General features: G+C 38.2%; 2 protein-coding genes and 1 long non-coding RNA gene across 3 annotated transcripts in view; 1 reads left to right on the top strand and 2 right to left on the bottom strand.

The window, feature by feature from the left end:
- The window catches only part of LOC132186205 (golgin candidate 5), a gene marked incomplete at its 3' end in the record, with an annotated part of 22882 nt that extends 9365 nt beyond the window's left edge, over window positions 1–13517 (bottom strand). Inside the window, 6 exon segments of the mRNA XM_059600058.1 lie at window positions 3105–3219; window positions 8926–9000; window positions 10016–10087; window positions 10417–11432; window positions 12752–12983; window positions 13235–13517. Of these exon segments, the coding sequence (XP_059456041.1) occupies window positions 3105–3219; window positions 8926–9000; window positions 10016–10087; window positions 10417–11432; window positions 12752–12908 (1435 nt within the window). The 5' untranslated portion in view covers window positions 12909–12983; window positions 13235–13517.
- A 346-nt stretch (window positions 13518–13863) lies between these two features.
- On the top strand, window positions 13864–15167 carry LOC132188544 (uncharacterized). The gene is made up of 2 exons (XR_009440895.1): window positions 13864–14027; window positions 14794–15167. It is a non-coding gene; the product is annotated as an uncharacterized LOC132188544 (long non-coding RNA).
- A 682-nt stretch (window positions 15168–15849) lies between these two features.
- LOC132187943 (protein FAR1-RELATED SEQUENCE 5-like) lies at window positions 15850–18220 on the bottom strand. Its single transcript, XM_059602365.1, has 5 exons — window positions 16481–18220; window positions 16321–16389; window positions 16107–16199; window positions 15945–16023; window positions 15850–15857 (listed from the first exon to the last, which is right to left on the bottom strand). The coding sequence occupies exons 1-5, from the start codon at window positions 18218–18220 to the stop codon at window positions 15850–15852; spliced, it is 1989 nt and encodes a 662-aa protein (XP_059458348.1).
- Window positions 18221–22731: the final 4511 nt, after the last annotated feature.

Here is a 22731-nt window from a genome sequence, read left to right on the forward strand (position 1 = left end):
GAAAATCCTTCAGATTGGAAGTCCCATGTGACTTCGGAATAAGAGCAATAAACGTAGCGTTGAGGCTTTTTTCGAATTTACCTCGATCATAGAACTCCGCAAAAACTGCCATGATGTCCTTTTCGATCAGCTCCCAGCAATCCTGGAAAAAGCCATAGAAAAGCCATCCGGGCCGAGAGCCTTGTCCCTATCCATTTTTTTAACCACCTCCCACACCTCCCTTTCCTCGAAAGGGACTTCCAGACTAGAAGACTCATCCACCTCCAACATATCGAAATAAAGATTATCCAACCTCGGTCTCCAACTAAGAATCTCTGTGAAGAGCGTCTCATAAAAGCGAGTGATATGATTACTAATAGCCTCTTGATCAAAAATAGTAGTGCCATGAATGTTCAAAGACTCAATATAATTCTGTCTTCGGTTGGCATTAGCAATCCGATGGAAATATTTTGTACACTTGTCACCCTCTTTCAACCACCGGATCCTAGATTTTTGTCTCCAACTGATTTCTTCTTGAAGAAGGGAGAGTTCTAACTCCCTTGCGAGCACCCTTTTCCTCTCAATCTCTTTCGTGGATAAACCTCTCACTTCCTCCACCCTATCCAGAGCTTTAAGATCTTCCATACGAGCCTTAATACAAACCCCCACGTTGCCAAACTCTTAAGCATTCCATCTTTTAATATCCCACTTTAGAGCTTGCAACTTCTTAGAAAGAATGAAACTCGGAGTACCCTAAAAATGATACGATTCCCACCAACTGCGCACTTTATCCACAAAACCCTCCACTTTGAGCCACATATTCTCAAATTTGAAAGGCTTTTTACCTCCCGAGTAAGAAATGCAGTCCAAAATAATAGGAGCATGATCGGAGCAAACCCAAAGCATCCTCTTTTGACGCACGTTCGGATGGCGGGCTTCCCAATCCAGGGAGACAAGAAAGCAGTCAAGCCTAGACCAAGAAATATTATTAGACCAAGTAGAGATCCCCCCCACTAAAGGAAGGTCCATGAGTCCCTGCTCCGAGATGAACTCACCAAAATCCCTCATTACTGATCGTGAATGAGCTCCCCTCGACCTTTCACTAGGATAGAGCGTGACATTGAAATCCCCACCGATACACCACGGCATGTCCCAACAGCTCATGACCCTTGCCAGCTCCTCTCAAAGAAAACACCTAGAGTTTACTCTGTTAGGACCATACACCCCCGAAAACACCCACACAAAGCCATCCTCAACATTCTTGAAAGAGCAAGCTGCCACATAACTGCCCAACACAACATCTACCTTCTCAACAGCCCTCTTGTCCCACGAGCAAAATACCCCCCGAAGCCCCAATGGAAGGAACATAGCACCACTCCACATACGGGCAGCCCCATAAGCTCCTCACTAAGTTATACGAAATAAAGTCCATCTTTGTCTCTTGGAAACAAGCTACATCAGCCTTCCAACTTCTAAGCAAATTCCTAACCCTCAACCTCTTATCCCTCTCATTCAATCCTCTCACATTCCATGAAAGAATCTTGAGCTTCATGATATAACTTGATTGACCCTCCCCTTGTTCCTGTCCCTTGACGGATTCTCCACAAAATGTTTTTTTGATAACGTTGGAGAACTTTACTCAGATTAATTGTACGTCACAAACGCATACTGTACAACAATCCTCACCGTTAATCAAACTCCTACGGGTAACTGACCCCACCCGCCAGAACCAGTTACCAGGTAATCCAGGAGCTTTCACCCCTGACGGGCTAAGCAGTTTATCCTCATTCTCCACAAAATTAATAGAAGACTGCAGATTATAAAGCTCCCTCTTACCTTTTTTCACTGTAGGAGTACACCCTTCCCTTTCCAACTCATCGCCTTTGTTGTCAGCCATAAGTAGCCCAATGGTCTTCAAGCTTTCCTTCATCTCCATCACTAGATAGGCCAACTTCCTTGCATGCCTTAATGATAAAGACCCTCTCCTGCTCCTCCAACTGCTCCTCATGTAAAGAGCCTGGGGCAAAAGACTCCTGGGAAATAGAACCCTCCACTGCTACAGGAGCTCCACCCAAAATATCAACCTGTGATGTGCCTATCCCCGGCTCCTTACCCAGAATACCTAGCACAGAAACATCCAGAGACTGATCAACGGGGTTGCTCCCCAAAAATTCTTCCCTCCCGAACTCATCGTAGTCACCAGCATCAAACCCAGAGAAAACTGGTGACACCCACTTGTCCGGCTTCTTGCCCAAAATCCCCATGCTAGAAACTCTCGACCCACATTTTAGAGAGCATTGATCATTATGGCCGAGTTCCAGGGGAAGAGAAGGGTCAGAATCAAGAGGGACAGCCTAAACAGATTCTAACCTTGATCTCGCCTGAACAGTGAAGTCCACTGTCGAAACCTCACCCTCAACGCCAACCCTCGCCAGAACCATCGTCGCTGGCCCCTTGCCCGCCGAATCTACCCTCATCGACTCCTCTTCCGTGGCCATAGTCTCGATCGCGCCAACCCTCGCCGGAATCATTGTCATCGGCTCCTTACCCGCCGAATCTACCCTCATCGGCTCCTCTGCCGTGGCCGTAGTCACGATCAGCCCGTGGGGATCAGCCAACCCCTTACCCGCGGTCTCGATCGACAAGTGGGAAGCAGCGCGGCCAGACCTAGCGACGTGGATCGAGCATTCTGGAATATCGTCGACGCCCACTGGAGCTTTGTGACTGCCCTCCGACGATTCCAGCACGCCTACCGGTGCTAAAGGATCCTTACCAGATTCCTAGTGCAGATCATCATCCATACACATTTATCATAAGGCCATAAGTTTCCTCTTTTTTTTTTTTTCTTGCTTGGTAATTAACTCATGCACACCACACCATGGGTTCAACACCTGTAACCTCTCATCAAAACACCCACTTTTAAGGGGGTGTAAATGCCATTTGGAGTGCATTCCATTGGCCATAAATTTTCATTTTGTACAACGTAACTGTAACAGATATATCCCTCTATAAAATGTAAATGTATCTAAGACAAGCCTCTCAAAAACTCAAAGCTGAAAAAGAACAAGCTAATGCGTCCAAAAAGAAAAGGCAAATATGGGGCACCAAGAGTTGCACATATGTACCTTCAGCCATAACCTGACTAATAATTTCATCTTTTTCTTTCAGAAGAGCAGCTGCATCACTTTTTTTATTCTGCTCTCTCCTAAGTGTATCCCTTTCCTTAGTAAGAGCATAAACCTGTAACCACACATGCCAGAGAATTTAAATGATAATATTAGTACAGTATCTTCAACTGACAAAAACATATTACCGTCCCTAAAATCATTTAGAAAAATTACATTCTCCTTTGACAATAGCTTATAATACATGCACCCTTCTACTACACTTGGAATTTCAAAAAGCACTCTATTATGTTATTTCTTTAACATGTAGCTGCATATAAATAGAAGCTTGAGAACTTCACGAACAGCCAAAGAAAAAAACAATATGGGAAGTGTCTTTGAACGATTTAGGAGTAGTTGTCAACATCTTCCAAGATTACCCATACGATTACAGTACAATTCAGATCTAAAAGAATATGAACCACCCAAAAGTATCACAATTTTATTGTGCCTTACACTGTACAATACATCAAATATTTCTTGAAGTAAACTTCAACACATTTTGGTAGTTCCTCAAAAGAATACATTTTAAACCATTTTTTTCCTAAGAGAGATTGTTTTGTTGCTTGTAAAGTGTTTAGCTAATAACTATATCTTTATAAATCCAAAGACACTTTTTTGTCAAATTTAAATAAAATTGAGATTTTTCCATTAAATACAAAAAAATGAGACATTGAAATCTGCAAGTGGAAACTTGTAACTAAGAGACATACTAAGGGTGCATGAGTTGTATTTATCCATCCAAAAAAACAATGTAGATGACTTTCTCAACATTTTTTTTCATAATCAAGTAGCTTGTTGGGAAATGTGATCCTCTATTATAATGTTTAAACAAGTATCTTGTAGGAGGCGCGTGTAGGAGCATCCCGACATTCTTCATACATCTATTGGTTTTTCCAGCAATGGCGTCAACCTAGTTTTTTTCCTCTTTGATATTTTGCAATGGGGTATTCGAGTTGGTTCTACATTGAAGCTAAGTCATTCTAGTTTTTGGCAGAAGAAGGGTTTTCACTTTTACGAATTGTTGAAAAGAGCAAGGGTGTTTCTTGAACAGTATAGTTGGGTAAGGTTAGCATAGTGTGGCTGTTAGCTACCACGGAAGCTCTGACTCAAGCGGAGGGGTTGAAGGAGTTTGTGAAATCCTCAAGGGTTGGCAATAAAGCATTCATCACCCAAAGATGTTCTAATAGTCATGGCTGTTTTTTGGCTCTTGCAGAATATGGAGGCGGTGGTCAGAGAGGCTTCATTGTCATACTAGAAGGAAGAGATGGGAAGGGTTGGAGAAGTTGTGCCCTCAAGTTGCAAAAGGTTTCAGCTTTTTTTCAGTCATCCTTCGGCATTGGGTTCAGAGTATTGGCTACCCAAAAGCCTCATGGTGGTCTTCATTCAATTGGAATGATTGGTAGTAAATCAGCATTAGCGAAAAAGGCTCCAGCTGAGGCCGTTGGTAAAAGGTCATGCGGAGGCTCTGAAGGGATGAGGTGTCAGTGGTAGGGGAGTGCCTGGGTAATTTTAGGGTATTTCAGAATCCAAGCTGGAATTGCCAATTCAAAGGATCCTAGGGAAGATTTGGGTGTAAACCTAGATTTCACACACTTAGGCCTTGTTTGGTTAGCGAAATAGGTATTCCATTAGGAAAATGAGTAGTTATTACTAGGAATAGACGAGAGTGAAATGGAATAGTTATTTCTATTCCTCAATTTGGTAACAATATATGTGTTCTAATTGGAATTGAACCAAAGTTGCAACAAACAAAAAAAAACTCACATATTTTCTTTTCTTTTTTTAAAAAAAAAAACCAAAATCAAAATCAAAATAAATAAAAAAACTCAGATTAAAATTAAAAAAAAAAAAACCGCCGAATTCAACGTTTTTCTTTTATGATCAAATAAATAAATTTAAGGGTTGAAAGAAAATTTTGAAAGAAATTGGCTTTTTTGAAAAAGATTGTCTATTCCTCTTCGTAAGGGAATAACTATTACTAAGAATAGATCCTTACCAAATAAAAAAATAGTTATTTCATAGAAATAGTCATTCCATTCCTATGGTCTATTCTAAAAACCAAATGAAACCTTAGGAACATGTTGGTCCTTCTAAAAGTGGAAGTTGAATGTTGCATTAACAGGTTAGAGGTCGGTCAGGACCTTCTTAGGCGTGAGAGTAGTGCAGGCCACATGAAGGATGTAGTTGTTGAGTCAAAGTCCAAACTATATGAGAGGTCCCCTTCTACTATGTCTACTGGCTCTAGTGCACAAACTTTAGATCCGTCTGTGGAGGCCCAGCCCAATAGGGTGTGAGCTAAGGCTCATGTCTGTTTTTTGTGAATGAGCTCAGTGTTTTAAGTCAGATTTGGCCAAGGAGATTGGGCACGAGGGCCTCAGCTTTGGGCTAAGGTGCAGGTGCAGACTCGAGTCTCCCTTCTACTCAACCCTCTAGTTCTTCGGAACCAAATCCCAATCTAAATGGAAGGGCCCCTTCTAATTTGTCTGCTGGCTCGGTTGCGCAAATTCCAAACACATCTTTGGCCCAATTTGATGGGCCTAGGCCTGCTTCATTTTAATGAGTCCCATGCCTTAAGTCAGCTACGGCCCAAGCCCAAATACACTTTTAAGTGGTTAAGATTGGGCACAAGGGCTTCACCTTCAAGCTCGAGTTACAAAGTGGGTTAAGGTCTCCCTTTTGCTTAGCCTGCTAGCTCTCTGATAGCATCACCACTACCTCTTGTGATCGATGTCTCTCGGTCTTGGTGGTGAAGGGGAGTCATGGCGTATCAAAGAGCGTAGTTATAGAAAGCCTTGATGGTGGTTCCTTGTCAAAGGTGTCACCCGCTTACGCTGCCTATTGTTGGAGCTTTTGTTTTAAGCTCAGACCTTGTCGGCGGTGATCTAGGTGCCAAAGACTCAAATTTACGTTTGGAGGCTGATAGGCCCTTGGAATCGAGTGCACCTTCAGGCAAAACCATCGCCAACGATGTGGTTGTCGTTCCTCATTTCAGTGTTGCAAAGATCCTAAGGTCTTGGAGTGGGTGATAGACCTTAGGAATAGGAAGACGATTTCTATTCTAGGATTAAATCTTGGGGTCCTTTTGTCTCCTCTTGAGAAGAGAATGGGGGAAGGCAATAGCGTGGGACAAGAGCATGAGAATGCGCAGGCAACCCTGTCGGCAAGAATTGATGCTGGAAATAGCCTGATCAGCTGTTATGGGGACTAGGTGCCTTCTCTTTTGGAAATGGTTCTATATTCTAGGGAAGAGCCTAGGGACAATAAGCCATGGATCATCCGCCCCCTTGCTATAATTGAAGAGCCAATTTTGCCTAAATCAGATTCTTTAGAAGGGTGGTTTAGAAAATTAATAGTTTTCATCACTTTGTGTAGTTGTCCTGTAAGGGGTTTGAGGATGAGTTGATGTTTTTGTTCACTGCCGTTGAACAGAGTCGAAACCAGAATGACCTGGCTAGTTCCCCTACAAAAATGTCCCGACCGAATCCTGGCCAAGTCTCGATTGGGCCCCCTGAGGTCCCTACGAGTCCCGATTGGGCCCCGATGGGGTTTTGATCGAGTCCCAGCCAGGTTTCGACCGGTCCTAATCAGGTCCCAACGGTGTCCTATCGATCCCAGCAATGTCTTAACTGGGTCCCAACAATGTCTCAGTCGGGTCCTGGCAGGGAAAGGCGTTGTTTCCATCTGGTCTGGGTGGGATCCTGACCTAGTCCCGACTGGGAGTCCCAACGGTGTCCCAGTGGTGTCCCTGTCGAGTCTTGGTAGGATCCCACCAAGGTCCCATCGAGTCCTGTTCGGGTCCCAACAACGTCCTGGTCGAGTCCCAGCGAGGTCCTGACGATGGCCCATAAAAGTCCTAGCGAGGTCCCAACACGTCCCGACGACGTCCTGGCTGGGTCTGTTGATTTGAGAATGAGATACTCAAACTCGGAAAATTGTTTACAGTTTTAAAAAATGAAAACCATTTTTTAGAAATTAAATAGATTTTTTCGGTCAAACTAAAAATATTTTTCGTTGACTATTGTTTTCCATCGCATCAAACACCCGAAAATGCGGAAAACATTTTTCCATAAATCATTTTACACAGAAACAAACGGAGCCTAAATTTGTTAGATTTGACGTAGTGATGGTTCTAAGATCAGGTTTTGGTATAATGCTTGGTGTGGGGATCAAAAATTGAAGGCAACTTTCCCGAAGTTCTTTAGCATTGCTCTCTGTAAGGAGGCTTTAGTGGCAGATCATGTGCATAACGACACTTTATTGTTGATTATCACTTTTATCATATCAATGCATGATTGGGAGGTGGAGTTGTCTTTTACTCTCTCAGGTTGAAACGATGTGTTGTGGATAAAATTTGTTGGATCCCTTTCAAAAGGCAAACATTCGAGGTCAGATATTTTTATCATGCGCTTAGTCCCCCCCTTTGGCTCTCCCTTTCCTTAGAAGAGCATTTGGAGAAATAAGGCTCCTTTGAGAGTGGCGTTCTCTGTATGAACAACAAAATTAAGGAAGATTTTAACTTTGGATAACCTGAGAAAAAGACACATCATAGTAATGGAATAGTGTTGCATGTGCAAGAAGAGCAGGGAAATCATTGATTATCTTCTATTCCACTGCGAAGTGGCTAGAGATTTGTGGGTATCGATTTTCCATATGTTTAGGATAGAGTGGGCCATGCACCAACGAGTGGTGGAGCTGTTGGCTAGTTGGAGAAGTCAGTTTGGAAGCCACTGCAATATTGAAAACTTTGAAAATTTTGAGAGAATAGTGACAATTAAAAGCTAGTATGTTCAAATTTCTTTATGTTTGGACGGTTGCTTACAAAAGTTCTCGCCTTTTTAATTTTCTAGAATTTTTGGATTTGTGTTCTTCTTCTCCTTAAATTGATATCTCTCTTATATATTTTATGTGTACTTGAGTTGCAACCATTTCGCTTTCTAATAAGATTGAATTACTTATTAAAAGAAAAAAGAGACATGCTAACATATTGTCACATAATATAATTTAGAATTACAAAGGTAAACATCGGTAAAGGATTCTCTTGGTTGACCACTAAAAAGGGTTACTATATCACTTAAATGGCACTTAATAGTGAGAATGAATATTCGAAGCCAATCACATATTGGAACTAAGGCTTTGGTTAGTTTAAATTAGTCAATAAAGTGAAAGACCATACATCTCTTAGCATTAGATATATTAAGATAAAATGGCTGCACCATATTACTTCGAGCATCGCAAAATAAAGTTGAATCTTGAAGTTACCAATTAAGGCATGGTACATGCACTTAATTTGGCAGGTGTAAGAACATTACTTGTTCGAAGTTCAATCCCTTTTCTTGCTTCATATTTATTTCTTTCAAAGAAGTTCCATATCCTATGATGCAAGATATTTTATTATGATACTTCATAAGAAACGACTACAGATATCATTATTTGCATGATAGACAATGCATCATCTATGTCTCTAAATACTTCAGGGACATATACATGGTTACTATACAGCCAAGACAACACCAAAGTTAGCAGTGCATTAGAAACTAGACAAGAACAAACCCTGTCTTAAGAAAACTTAAAGAGCATCCATAGCACCACAAGATGAGAAAAGTCTGCTACTATAGGAAATATGAGCATGATTCAATAATTTTGAAGAAATGAAGGGCACATAAAGACTCAAATTTCAGAATGGATTTTCAGCCAAGAATCCTGAAGTTTAACAGGGTTAAATACCTCGCTGAACAAAATCAAAAACATAAAAAATAAATAAATAAATGGGAAAACATACCTTCCTCTCAAGAGTTGAAACCCTCTGGTGGTATTCCTCCCGCAAAGACTCAATTTCAGCATCATTGGATTTTCTCTGTTCCATAACTTTTAGCAATTAGTGTGGATGTTTGAAATGAGAGGATGTATCTTTTTAACATGGAGTTTATGATCCCCAACACGTTCAATTGAAAGATGCCAACAACCAAGCAGCAAATTGATGGAAAAAGAAATGACAGATATATAACACATATGAACAACCATGGTTTTCAAGAAAACCTGAACAAGCTTGTCCAGACTGGAAACATACAACAAAGGAAATCAACAAATTTGGGGCAAAAACAAGCAATTATAATTTCAAAACATCATGCTAACAAAATAAACATAATTATTTTAAAACTTTCCCAATTTAAGAGTGTTGTGCTTTTAGAAACATACAATCAACAAATAAAGATAGATGCTTTAAATCATTTAATCATGCAAAAAAAAAAGGTAAAGTAATCAATTCTTTTTAAGACAAAAGAAAACATAAGTTTTTTTTGTTTTTTTTTTTTTTCATAACAAGGAACCCCTCCAAGGCGGGGCCACTTCCTGTACCCACTCCAATCGGACAAACCTCGGACCCATATAAAGCGCCCCTCCACACGAATCAGATAATACTCCAACTTCGCCAGTGGGCTAGCTCCAAGAAATTGTTTGCACCCAAGGAGATTCAAACCTTAGACCTGATGGAAACGCCATCAAGACCAATACCCTTACCACTTGAGCCAACTCCTTGAGATTAAAAGAAAACATAAATACATTAAAGAGATAAGAAAATAAGCATTGTAATCCATCACATTAATCAGTTTGATTTATAACATATCTTCAACACGCATTCATACGTGCGTACATACATACATAAACAATATATATATATAAGCGATAAGCACCCCCATGTATACAAGAAGTATACAAGAGAAACCACACCTAACTAGTATGGGCAAAAAGAACAAGAAAATCATGATAACTAATCCCTAAAAGAGAAACATATATATATATATATATGATGATAAAATCATACCAACTCCTACCACGTATATTTGACGAACATAAGGTATTATTGTACATACCTTCAAATCCTCAATCACAGCTTTTAGGTGTTCATTTTCATTCATAAACTTCGCAATCTCATCAGCTTTTGCCTAACAAAATATCAAATTAATCAGAATCTCACACGAAGTAGATATCCAAATATGTCTTGGAGACCTATTGTAAATCCAAAAATTTTATGAGAACTGTAATTTTAAAAGACGTTCTTTCATTTTGAATAATCAAACAAAAAATATAACATCCTTTAATTTCTTTAGAGTGAATGTTGAATAACTTTCAGAGGAAAAGTGATTTTTTACTGACCACTAGTTGACTGTAAGAAAAGTTAGATGCAACTTCCAACACAAGAGAGACCAAGCATCAAGTCTGACGCTCAGTTGCAAGTCTTACCCTACAAGAATATTTGGGCCTCATGAAATACCTGAGCTTGTCTAGCAGCACCTAGCAATGCAGTTTCCATCATTTGCATCTCTCTCTTCACCTTCTCCAATTCAAGCATAGAATCTGAAGAGTCAGAGACGTTTAATCCTGAGCTCAACTGTTGCTCTTTGATGTCAGTTTCATAATCATTTACTTGCTGATCCACTTCCACTGCTTTAACAATTGCATGACTTTCAGGAGAAACCAAGTCAGAAACAATTGTTGAAGCTTCATCTGAAGGAAGTGCTGTGGTCAAGGGATAGTTAGAAGATTCATCAGGGCTATCAGTCTCCTCGGTACTAGCAGAGTGTAAACCAGAGGGCTCAGTCCCGCCTTCAGCATGACTATCACTTGATGCCTCGGCTTGAACTGGATCAATTGTCTCTGAAAGCTCTTCTGCTTGTGACTTCTGTTTATCCATGTTCTCTACTTGTGTCTTCTGTTCATCCATGCTCTCACCCATATCAACGACATTATCTGACTTGTGTGGCACAACCATGCTACTCTCATCTACTTCAATGACACCTGACTTTGTTTGCACCAACTCTGAATTTTCAGAGTGTCCCACTTCTGAAATTTCTTTCTCTAGTAGCATGCCAACAGATTCTAATGTCTCAACATCCTGACCAGTGGGTTCAGCTTGTATAACAGGCATAGGTGTTAATTCAGATTCAGCTTTGTCAGGGTACAAAATCACATTATTTGTTTCCCCTGCTGTCTCTGGATGCTCAGCATCCTTGTCTACCTTGCGCACTTCATTTTCATCTTCTGCAGTGTCTTGTTCAGCTGCCGAATGGAGAGATCTGTCAGTTTCTGGTTCAGTTCCTTCTTTTTCCTCTACTCTAGATTTATGCTGCGGAGATCCAGGGTCTCCAGACGATTCCTCAACTGTATGTGGATGCTGGGAAGATTCCTGCATTGCCGATGATTCGCCAGTACTTTCCTCACTTGTATGCCCCATAAAGGCCATGACAGGATCAAATAGGGCTTTCCTGTCAGGGGCAGAAGCCCATAAACCTGATGATGGCAAGCAAAGAGAGAGGACAGCATAAGCTATAATCAGTCTAAAACCTGAATTATGAACTTTCACACAAAATAATGGATACACTTTTAAATTTTGAGAACTTTGTACAGAACCAGCCATAGAAAAATATACTAAAACATTAGCATAACTTCAACATGTCCTCCTAGATAAACTGACAATAAAGCACATTTATTTTCCAATTATTTCCATATTCCTAAGAACTAGTAGCATACATATTGTTCAGGTATAACCTAAATACCATTCCAACTTAATTTTCAGCTATATTTATCAATACAAGTGACAAACTACTCATGCTTGAAGGGTTCATGTAACAGTACAACAAAAGCACTCCCACTTAAAGAGAAATACTAGAGCTACCATTCACACATGTTCTTTGCAGCGGATGGTCCCAAAAAGTGACAAAACTAATTGAGCCATCACCTGGCACAACTGCATTCAAATGCTGAATTCTGCAGTATGAGCATCCCAAAATGTTCGAACTTAAACTTTGGCACAATTTTAGCTGGAATCTACACTACTAATATTAAGTTCTGCAGTATGAGCATCCCAAAATGTTGGAATTTAAATTTTTGGCACCATTTCAGCCAGAGTATGCAGTAAGGCATCTTAAAGTTTTTTTAGTTTACTTATGTGGGATTGGGATAAGAACGTTTATCCTTTTTTCTTTCAGTATACTTTCTATAATAAGACTAGAGCTTCATAAGTGATTTTAAGGAGCTCCAATTGCAACTTGACTAGTCGTTTTGAAGTGATAACACATATGTGACCAGCACTTTCCCAAAGTCGTTACAAAACCATTGTCGCCTTTACTATTCATCTTAATCATGGAGATTCTTGGTTAATAGTTGAGTAGAGCTACGAAGGGGGGTTTCTTAAAAGAAAAATGACTCCTTTGAACTGGTGTGTTGTATGCACGAGTTTAGTACAGTCTCCATCATCGCTAAATTGCAAGAGAATTACCGTCTTTTGCCTTTTCTTATTCGGGGTTAAATGGTGATGTCTATTAACAAGTCAAGTATGATCTACCGACTCTAATTCGTGATTCCACATCTTTCTTTATTTCTTGCATAAGAACCTTGATTAGTCAGGGTACTTTCATTCCAAAAAGAAAAAAGAATTAAAGCTGTGTGCTCTAGCTGCAGCATTCAATGACGCCACACTACAAAGCAAAACATTCAACCACTTCACTAACATGCCTATGCCCAATTCAACATAACCTGACGACTATACTGGGTGATTAGCAAATCAAAATTCTAATCCAACTATAAAGATTACAGAGTGATAAAGGTACCTTCATTGCTGGATTCGGACTTCTCCGACTTCTCTTCCAAACCGAGAGCGGAGTCGAAATTCTTCTCGATGTTCTTCACACTCTCCTGGAGCTTATTCACCGCTCCGGCCAGATCCGGAAAGTTCCCTAATGAAACTCTCCCACTAAACCACGCCATCTTCTGATTACGAACCGAGAAAATAAAACTCGATCCGAATCTCTCTAACCAGACAATTCGAACGCATCAAAAACCCTGCATTCCCATCCCAAACCAATTCCACAACAACAACAACATCAAAATATAAAAAAGAATAGACAATTAAACCCAAAGAATTCGAAATTAATGGAATTTAGTTTTGAAATCATCCAAAAGGTGATCAAAGCTTCACATCGATGACATACATACACACAAACATATTTGACAAAGATGCGAGATCAGATTCGTAATGAAACGGGTAAATCTAAGAAGGAGATCAACGGTGGGGAGTTGAATCGTGAATGAACCTTTTTGAGGGTCAGATTGGGGGCGGCGGAATGCAGCGAGTTCTCTCGGAATTCGAGAATCAAATCATGGCTATTCTGCTTCGTCGAGCTGCTAAAAACGATTTTGGTATGAGATTGGCGTTTCGGTTCAAAAATGAGAGAGAGAGAGAGAGAGATCTTAGTGGTTTGCTGGAAGAGAGGGTAGTTCGGGGATGGGGACGCGGGTCGATCTGACGGCTCCGTAAAACTAAATATGGTGTCGTCCGGTGAAAGAAAAAATAAAAGTTAAATACTATTGTGGTACATGGAGTTTGCGAGCTTACCATAAAAATTAGAGTTTGTAAACTAAATATGGTGTCGTCCGGTGAAAGAAAAAATAAAAGTTAAATACTATTGTGGTACATGGAGTTTGCGAGCTTACCATAAAAATTAGAGTTTGCTATAAAATTAGGATTTGATATAAACGGGTCTCATTTATTACGGATCAAGATCCCCGGCAATGTTATAAAAATTGCCAGCCCCAAATTTTGTTAATCTTGGCCTTCCATTACAACAAACGGCTTAGAATATGCCACGTGTAAAGCAATATGAAATTCAAAATTTAAATGCCCATTGTTTTGTTTGAGTCTTTCAAAGCAATTTCAATTTGTCCCTTCTCTCCCTCCTTCCCTCCCTCTCCAGAAAATCGTTTGTGGATTGAAGCACAGTGGCTTGGCCACTGTCGGTGTGCGGAGGAAAGCGATTGGGTTGGGAGACATTGGCCCAACTCTGGCTGTTGTACGTGTTTCTCGGTGTCCAAACAGGAATCAGCTGGGTAAGTGTTTAATTTTTCCAGCCTTGGGTATTTCTTCTCTCCCCCGCTCTCGCTCATTTTTTGTTGTAAATCTCACTCTCTGCGCTCATTTTCTGTTTTTATTTAGCTTATCTTGTTAAATTTTCAAGGTTTTTGGGTGTTCCTTTAACCAAATGGGTGAAGTTTGAAATTTTGGGCATTTTTTCTATTTAACCGAATGGGGGAAGGGAAGAGTCTTGCTAATGTTTGGACTGATTTTCTTGGGTTGTTTCTGGAACTGGAATGGGGATTTTTCAGAAACACTTGAATATCTACATTTGAGTATTTGAATTTCTGAAACCGTATCTTATCTGCAACATTTACTGTTCACCATATCTGCAATATCGAACAACATTTTGAATTCAAGCTTATCAGACCAACCCTTGAGAAATTCTAAGATATTATCATATTCTTTTTTAAAGTTATTCTAATAGGTGTTCATCCGAATGAGTGATTTTGGAGTGAGAAATTTTATGGGCTTGTGATTGTGGGTAATCTTTGTGATCTCTGACGTTGGGTGTGTTCTTTACGGTTAATATCTATCTGGCCTCCAACACTGTTTACTTAACATGTAACTTAATTATCAGCAATTACCTTCTGCATAAAAGTTGTCTCAATTTATAGTTTGTTCTCTATGACTAGTTTCTCTCTTGTTGATCTAAGCTTGTTGATTAGAAAACAATTGATGTGAAATTAACTGTTTTCTAATGCATATGAAATAATTATTAACCCACTGCCTTTGTTGTAGATTGGTTTGGTCCTGAAGTAGTGAAGTTGTTTGAAGATAGGCGGTGGTGAAACGTGAGAATTTGTGGATTACCTCCAAACTTCCAAAAGAGAAGAGAGAAGGCAACAAATTCATGTGTAATAACTTAATGATAAATAAAATTTGTAGTGGAATATAGGTCAAAACTTGATCCAAAGTTTTATAGTAACTTAATCTATGAAAATGTTTTGTTGCTGTGTTGAGAATGCTCAACAAAAAAAATCCCATGTATTCTTTGTGATGTTGAATATTGTGACTCGATGAGAAGAATGTAATCTATTAAGGAAATATGCTGTTTTTGTAACTCTATTAAGGGATCAGTGCATTTCTGAGATAATCTTGCCTGTTAAAATACATTCATGTGTCAACCTTGGTCTTGAGTGCACTTTCCATATGCATAGAAAAGAAATAGAGCACTTGGAAGTATACTTTCAGAATAATGCAATTCTTATACATGAAAATAACATCAATTGATTCTTGTACATGGACATGGTACAACACCCAACACCGACATAAATTATGCCAACAAGATTGGGCAAAATGAAACTCAAGCTCACGTGAGTGATTTCACTTGCCTGGATGAAATATGCCACTCTAGCACTTAAGCTAGATCACTAGATACTCAACAATACTACCAAATCTGTCATCAATACAACTAAATATCAATACTATTCATCAAAAGCAATATCCCAATTTCTACAAATGTCTACATTCACATCAATCCCAGTTTCTACAAAATCTAATGCCTTCTAAGATTAACAATGGTATGATCATTTAATTGAAATTTTAGCTCTCAATCTAGAAATTAAGATAATCATATGCTCCATAGTAACAATGACTAAAAATTGTCATATTGGCTGAAAAGTTTCATACAATAGTAACATAATTTTCAAAATTGAATTTTGATTATACTAATCACAAAAGTATCCTCTAAACAACGCCAACCCACCTAAAGCCCAAAAATCACAACCAACGCCACCATTTAAACTCGCACGAGCATAGCGGGCCTTTGAAATGTTTCCAAGTGACGATAGAAAATCAATGTCCTGAATATGTTTCCAAAATCAAAGTCAATTTTCAAACTAATAAGAAAGTGCTAAAATTTTCTTTCTATTTGTAAGTTTGTTACTTACCAAGGAAATTCCTGAGATTTATATTTGTATTTGCGCTATCAGCAGGAAGTGTTGGTGTAAGATTAAATCCATCAGTTACCTAAAAAAAGCATAACACTTAACTTGTCAACTTAATATGAGACGTATTATTATTTTTCAAGTATGATGTAAGTGTAAGTTTACCCGTAGAAATTCAATGAAACCGGTTTCAGGTCTATCTCCAAATGGTTCTTCAAATGTTGTCATTGGTACTGAATAAGGCACTTGCTCAATTTGCTATATTATAAAACAAAATAAAATATCATTAACAAAAACAACAAACATGAAATGCTTTTAGACATATTAGAAAATTACAATTATTTTAGGCTATTTCGCTATAAACTCAAATTATGTTCACCTGACGAGAATAACATTTTGCATGTGAGTTAGAGTTATCATCCTGAATGTTGAGAGAACAATTAATTTCCTGCAAGTAAAAGAAAATTTATTGTACCTTTTAGTATTAAATCTAATAAGTCATATGAGATAAATGTGAATTTATAAAGGTAGAATGTTACCTGAAAGAACTTTTCCCCAACATTATTCTTTGTTGTAATTTTTGTGTTCTTCTTTGACTGATTCTCAACCCAACTTCTAAATCGTTTTCCACCCTTCCGACCATCCTTCTTTTTGATCCCTTTTATCGTTTCAAGTAAATTCTCAACAAATGGGGTATGAATTGCAATTTCATTGCCATTTGACAGTGACATGTGAACTTCATTATTAGTAGTACTTGAATTTTTTATATTTTGAACATGTTTTTCCATTCCCTCTAACATTCCCTCTACAAAAGCATATGCCTCATCATTGTCAGTTGCTTCAGCGACTAATTTTACCACCCTTGGACACAATTTTCTATATCGTTGTGTAACATTTAAATTCACATCCTCTTCCACATTTTTGGTCTTAATATAGATATGCCCACTCTTTGCTTCTCTTGTCCACCTCTTCAAAATGTATGTATCAGGAATTATCTTAATATCAAGCAAATCAAAAACTTTCAAAGCATGACAACACAAAATCCCAAATGTTTCGAACTTCATGCAACTACATGAGATTATCTTATTGTTACGGTTGAAAATTACTTTATACTCCTTGTCTTTCTCATAAAGTGCAACAATATACTCATGCACTGACTGACTCTCACTGCGATGTTTTATTATCGTTGCTGATGCATAGTCATACTCATCGTGAAATTTTTTAAATATCACAGGAGTATACATTTGTGCCGCATGCTTCAACAAAGGAGAATTCTTCAATCCCAATGTGGGCAATTTTTGTCGAGCATTATATTCAGCCTCCAATTCCTTATGCCGCTTTTGCTCTACCACTCGCTCAAAATGTTGAAAAAATTCCAATATACCCAACTTTGATTTTAAGTAAGCTTTCAAGTCCCTATTCAAGCTTTCATTGAGTTGAGTACTCTGCACTCCCAAAGTAAATGCATTCTTCATGTGACACTTAGCCCATTTTGTCTTCAATTTGTATATACCGTCCAACCAACTAACTAACCCACCATTATATGTCTGAATCATTTTTTTCCAAGCATTTTCAAATTCAATCTCATCTTCATTTTCAAACATACAAGATTTATAGTCCCGTAAAAAATGAGAACCATCCTTCATCAAATTTCCCAAATGCTTGATGCCATTTTGCATTATGTGCCAAGTGCACAATCCATGCCAGGTGTCTGGCATCACCTCAGTTAATGCCTTTGCCATTGCAACATCTTGATCTGTAAATATTGTTTGAGGCTTTTTACCTCCATGTGCATCTAAGAAATTTTCAAAAAGCCATTTGAATGATTCTGCCGTTTCATCATATAAAAGTGCAGCCCCAAAAATCACAACTCCTCTATGGTGATTAAAACCAGTAAAGACAGCTAAGGGTCTTAATTCTTTATTCGTGCCATATGTAGTGTCAAAAGTTATAACATCACCAAAATAGGCATAGTCAATGATCATTCTAGCATCAACCCAAAAAATGTTAGTTATTTGCTCCTCATTATCTAATTGGACAGCATATTGAAACGATGGATTTTTAGCAAGTTGTTCCTGAAAGTACCTTAATAAGCAACCAGCTTCATCATATATCAAATTCTTTTGCTGTCTTGTTCGAAGATAATTTTTTTGATCAAGCTCAGTATATCCAAGATTTGCTCTCCCATCAGCTTCTCTACTCATCAGCGCATGGGTTGCCTTAGGTGAGATTCCAGAAGCACATGCCAAATCAATTGCAAATGCTTGAACTTCTGACATTTTTCGATGTGACCTCATCATATGAACAGTTTCTTGAAGATGCAAAATATGATTATGTTCAGCTACAAAATCATAAACCTTGTACTTCCCAGTCTCTCGTACTAATGAAATAAACAACCGCGCATGGCAGTTAGTTTTTATTTCATCTCGATGACAAGTATAAAAATGATCCCGCTTGTCTACTCCTCGAACACCTTTCTTACAACAAACAAATCCTCTCGATGTTACTTTTCCATCTGACTTACTTTTATTTATAAATTTTTTTCTCACTCCAAAACCCATTTGCTTTCCATAATTTTTTCAATCCCATGCATCTTCTAGGGTATTAAATTCCATATCAACTTTAGGTGTCCAATCTATTTGAGTATCCATATTTTGAAGGGACTCGTCCATAATGCTATCCATTTTTTTTTTTTTTTGTTACAAAAGTATATTTCTGGCATCAACAAACAAGAAATAAAATTATATAAGTCAAACAAGATCGACATTACTTTTTGTTGGAAGATTTAACCTTCCATACAAAGATAATATATACACACATTAGCACTTGACAACAGGCTCTTAGGTTTTTATTTTTTAATTTTTTTTTTCTAAAAAAAAAATCAGGTCTTACTCTTAGGTTTAGTTTAAAGTGAGTCTTTTAAAAACAAAAGAGTAATATATTGAAAAAAAAAAAAAAAAAAAGAAGAAGAAGAAGTAAAATACTAAAATCCTTATATAAAGTCTTCACATCAACTTTTTTTTTTTTTAAGCAATAGAGCAACAATATGAGATTATTCCTTAGAAGTCTTCATTGTTTTTGTTATAAAAATATTATTGCTTTAGGGACAACAAATAGAGAGACAACAAATAACAAATAGTAGCATAACAACCCCAATCCCTAATACAACAAACCCACTAAAAGACCAAAATGAACTGCAAAAATGGACAAAGAACTCAAAACAAGATTACCAGCTCGGTAGTGTGATCCCTGTTTAGTCGAAGTTTTTCTCAGTTTTTTGATATGAACAGTGCCACACCAGTTGTGGTCCGAAACAGTTGCAAAAGCTTGCTGTCAAAGCTTTTCTGGTTTTTTTTTTTTTTTCTCTCCTGGAAGAGATGAAAAAGGAAGAAGCAAAGGAAGAAGGAAGAAGCAAGTTTTGGAGGGAAAAAAAATTTAACCTCGGGAATATGCCACCCACATTTTTGTAGGTGTCATATTATAGGCCATTAGATGTATCCAATGGCTTATATTAGCAAAAGTGCTGGCTGGCAATTTTAAGGGATTGCTGGGGATCCCTATCCATTTATTACACACTTAATAAACGTGTCTGTAATGCCCCCAAAATAATAATAAGATAAAATATATATATTCATTCGTCATAATCACATTGTAAAAGAAAACAACATTTGCGTTGTAATAATGCCCTAAACCAATTTTTCCCAAAAAACACAAAATATTTTTTACTTTGGTCAAACGTTCGAAGTAAATCCTAGGCTCAAATATTTAATGCTTCTCTAGAACGTTCGAGTAAAACCTAGACCATTGGTATAATAGTACAAGAAGTGCTAGGGAGCCAAACAAATGAATTTAGAAAAATTTTCAAACTGACGTGACAGACCGTGAGTCGCAAATAAGAGAGAGAGAATTGCATTTTTTTTAATTTAAAAACCATTACCACGTCAGTTTTGAAATTTTTCTGTGTTCACTCATTTGGCTCTTTAGTACTTCTCTAATAGTACACCAAACATTTGAATGTAATGCATTGAACGTTTGATATTGCGTGAAAATAAAATTTAATCCATTAGTTATATCATTCGGCCTAATCTATTCCACCCACCCCTTTAAATACACCACATACACCCTTTAGACATCATTCATTACTGTAATGACCCCGATGGGCAAGTCAATTAACTAGCAATTGATCCCATGGTTCGTCTCTCACCCCTATTCCTCACGGGACAAGACTCAGGGATTTCAACCTCTCATAGACGAGAGACCTCAGGGAAAGACTTTCTAAACTATAGGAATAAAAAGCATTACATACACAACCACACATTCATACACCAGAATAAACAAAATACCTCATAATATAAAGGTAATCATCAAATGTACCGATCTTCAAACCATCATCAAATAAGATTACAACCCATAATATAATTGTCTTAACAAAAGATCAACAGATCAAATCCTAAGTTTAAACAAAGCTAAAGGGATAACAATCTCGATCATGTTTGCGCGGATGGTTCCTCCATCAGTCCACATAGAATGTAACCAAACTACATCCAAGTCCTCAAAAATTACTCGAATCAAATCATGCACGATCACCCACGTCTGCTTCGAAGGCATCTTCCTCTAAGCTAGCTAAACCATGCAATTATTCATAATGGAGGAGGAAAAACTTAAAATAAAGGAGTAAGTCTAAAGACTTAATGAATATTAACGCATATAATGTCCATGCCAGTTTTTGTAATGAACTCTGGTTTTATAAAGTACGAAAGAGTTCCATCATGATAATTTTCCATAGATGTGATATAAATATATGATATATACATATGATATAAGATAACAGTCATAGTTCAACAGTATGATCTATCCGAGATATTACTCCTTCTCAGTAGGCTTAGCGCTGTCCCAAGGGACCTGTAATACAATGCTAATGCCCCAACTATTGTGCGCTACCGTACATAACACTAACGGCACGTCTAAGTTCAACCTCGGGTGGCCCACACTGCTATTGATGTCCGTCCTATAGTGACCGCCTATTAAGGTTGCTCCAGCCATGAAACAAAATTGGATCCAAGGCCCATATAACAACACACACATTTGACCATAAAGTTAACATGTATAGTAAGCCCATGGCTATTATACTGCACATACCGGTATACCATATCATACGATGCAATTTATCTTGTCTGTATTTTACATGTATGCTTTTTATAAGTCTCACTTTGTTAACATATTCAGCACAACATTTTTCTCAAAAATGCTAGAGTTCATGTGCAACAAGTGTAAATTGTGAGAGTTGCAAATATGCATGTTTTGGTACACAAAATAGACATGCAATTATGGAAAATAACATCAAGCATTATGTGAGTTAAAACTCACTTGGGTCGATTAAATCCTCCGAGTACACCTTCAACAAGTTCAGGTCCTCCAAATCTGTGAAAAACCTTCTATTAGTCCTAGGTCTGACTAAAACAACCCTAGAACATGAAAACAGGAGCTATCGAAGGGCCGACCAAAATAGCATTCCCTGTAACGCTTCTGACTGTATGTTCGGGCTCAATGCCATACGTCCGCCTAGAATGTTTTAAGTAGAACCTTATTTTGTTCATTCATCCGCCTAACCTCCCACATTGATTTCTAAGGCTACCAAAAGGTCTCCTAAGACTACCTATCTTAAAACAATGTCTCCATGCAATAGAAAATATAATGGAATGCTAAACCCAACTCTAAACAACATCAAAGGTATAATATGTCTAAGTTTCAAACCAACATCTAAGCTACTCTAGAAAGCATTAAAAGAGCATAACGACTTAGAAATAAAAGTTAGGCGTAAAGGGTTACCTCCTAGAAGCAACCTTCAAGAAAACACCTCTCATTCTCCACAAAACACACAACATCATAAGAACACACTCACAAGAGGTTTATGGGAGCTTGGGGGTGAGTTTGAGCAAGAAAAGGGCGAGGGTAGAGTTAGTATTTATAGAGTAAAGAAGCTAGAGACGCTCACCAACTCTTCTTAAAAGTAGCGGACGTCCGGTACTATTGAGGTGTATGTCCGATACTATTTATCCAGCTGTCCAAAAGCTGTATCGTACGTCCAGGTATTATCCAGAGGTTTTCCAAAAAGTAGCGTACGTCCAGTGGTCCCCCATCGTATGTCCTTATACTATTTGCATGCGTACGTACGGTGGTCCACCCACGTACGTCCTCTACTAACGACAGAAGCGTACATCCGGCAACCCTAGCGTACGTTCGGTTAGAAAGTTCAAAATACCCAAAGTGCCCTTCCAGCTGTTCCTAGTGACCCAAAACCCAAATTAAACCTCTAACTAAGCTACCTAAGCTACCTAAGCTTAGTTAATTATTTGGGTCACTACATTCTCCCATCCTTATAAAAATTTCGTCCTCGAAATTTCTAGATAAAATACCAAAAGAATAGCATTCAAAGAGGAATACAATGTTACCTTTCGTCCGTAGTATCGTCAACATCGTGCTCAGTAGGTTCCTGTGCTATATTTTCCCATCCATTAACTGGTGCTTCATCATCCTCGAACAACTGCAGAAATCATCTCGCAAGTCATCTAACGGGTCATACTCAATGTTACCAACGTTGTACCAGTCGTCGTCAATCTCTACCCCTAAATCCATCAACTCACAAAAAGAGTAGTTCCACATGCAATCTAGGTCAATTGGTATAGGTGCCATGATGTTGTAAAGAAAAGCAAACTCTTTCTTAATCAACTATTTCATTACCCAAAACAAAAATGTGTATACTATCCAAGTATAATCTTGAATAAAAGAG

The sequence above is a fragment of the Corylus avellana genome, chromosome ca7 (assembly GCF_901000735.1).
Source record: "Corylus avellana chromosome ca7, CavTom2PMs-1.0".
Taxonomy (NCBI): domain Eukaryota; kingdom Viridiplantae; phylum Streptophyta; class Magnoliopsida; order Fagales; family Betulaceae; genus Corylus; species Corylus avellana.